This window comes from Cynoglossus semilaevis, chromosome 10 (assembly GCF_000523025.1).
Source record: "Cynoglossus semilaevis isolate Cse_v1.0 chromosome 10, Cse_v1.0, whole genome shotgun sequence".
In the NCBI taxonomy this organism is placed as follows: Eukaryota; Metazoa; Chordata; class Actinopteri; order Pleuronectiformes; family Cynoglossidae; genus Cynoglossus; species Cynoglossus semilaevis.
The window spans coordinates 513,697-515,254 of NC_024316.1; the positions used below are offsets into that span (position 1 = coordinate 513,697).

Below are 1,558 nucleotides of genomic sequence, written 5' to 3' on the forward strand. Positions count from 1 at the left end.
TATGTATGTATGTATGTATGTATGTGTCTTACCAGCAGTTTACTGTGCTCCTCTAAAAGACGGTCGTACTCCACCGTCAGATTCTCGGCCTGTTTCTTCATGGCTTTGACATCACTGTCTGAAGACTGGAGAGCTGCAGAAAAACAACAAAAACAACCAAACAACGTTCACATTCTTCGTCTTAATCTACGTGCGGGCAGTCTTCTCGCAGTTTCAGTTTCACTCTTTTTCCACCTTTCTTGGTGGTGTCCAGCTCCCCCTTCAGACTCTTCACCTCCTCCTTAAGCTTCTTGTTCTCCTCTAGAGGCCCGGGTCCTTTGGTTCCTGCCTCTGGAACTTCAATACCAGCATCTCGGAGTTTCTATGGCGCACAAAAAAAAAAAAAAAAAAAGAAGTGTATTTAAGATTTATACATTGGTGAGGCCTCCTTAGCTTTACCCACTACATTCTTATAATGGATTTATTGATTATCGTCCCAGGACTAACACAAGAAAAAAAAAATTGTTAAAAGTCCAGAATTAAAAATATAGAATGAGTTTGAAGACATTCCGCTGATGAGTTTGTCTGTGGCTTGTGGTTCTTGTTTGCAGCAGCAGTACCGTAATATCCGGATTATAAGTCGCTTCGGAGTATAAGTCGCGCCAGTGCCCTCTAGCAGTTGTCAGTGTGAAATGAATGTACATTTTCAGTGGTACAGGCGTAGCAGATACTGGACACATGCCTGGAATGCCTTCTAGGCAAAATACCAAATGTGAAATTATATATTTCAATATATATATATATATATTACAAGTCCCACCTGAGTATAAGTCGTAAACCTAGCCAAAGGATGGAAAAAAAAGGTGCGACTTATAGTCCGGAAAACATGGTACTTGGACCCTATAAAACTTGTTTTGTTGTGTTGTCATGTCTAGTTAATTTAACTTAAGTTAATGTATTATAAGCAGGGCCTGTTGGTGGTGCCCACCTGCATCAGTAAAGGCAGCCAGGTCCATATACTTTAGCTCCCACCACTGCTGCACTGATGGATATCAACAGCTGCAGAGACTCAAAGGCCATAAAAGCTGATCTTCTCAAATTCACACACACACACACACACGAGAGTAAACACACAAACACACTTCTGGTTTTTACTGGTTTGGACCAACCGATGTAAAACGGCAGAAATATGGATGTGAGAAGTTGATTGAATTAATGACATCGATGTCAAAGTGTGTGGAGTAAAAAGTGGAGTTTTTTCTGCAGATTTCCCCGTGAGTATTTTTTGCAGAAACATTTATTGTTAACAGCTCTTCGAATGTCAGAGTCGAACGCTGACACCAAGTGTATGATGTCAGCTTTTATGACAGAAATTCATCCGTCGCAAAGAGACAGCCCCATGTGTGTGTATGTGTATGTGTGTGTGTGTGTGTAAACAGCTATGGGCAGATGAGTAACAGCGGGTGGAGCGTGGTGACCTTTTTACCCTGTGCTGTGAGACTATGTGGTCACATTGTGAATGAAACACATGCCCGTGCACACCCTTTATAAATATCTCCGGTACTGTATGTGCATGTGT

General features: G+C 41.6%; 1 protein-coding gene across 2 annotated transcripts in view; it reads right to left on the bottom strand.

Annotated features, from left to right (window-relative positions):
• The window catches only part of bcap31 (B cell receptor associated protein 31), a 9,814-nt gene that overhangs the window by 1,437 nt on the left and 6,819 nt on the right, over positions 1 to 1,558 (bottom strand). For both annotated transcript variants that reach the window (XM_008317917.3, XM_017035789.2), the window contains 2 exons: positions 235 to 361; positions 33 to 133 (listed from right to left, as the gene is read on the bottom strand). In XM_008317917.3, the coding sequence (XP_008316139.1) occupies positions 33 to 133; positions 235 to 361 (228 nt within the window). The remainder of the gene's footprint in view (positions 1 to 32; positions 134 to 234; positions 362 to 1,558) is intronic.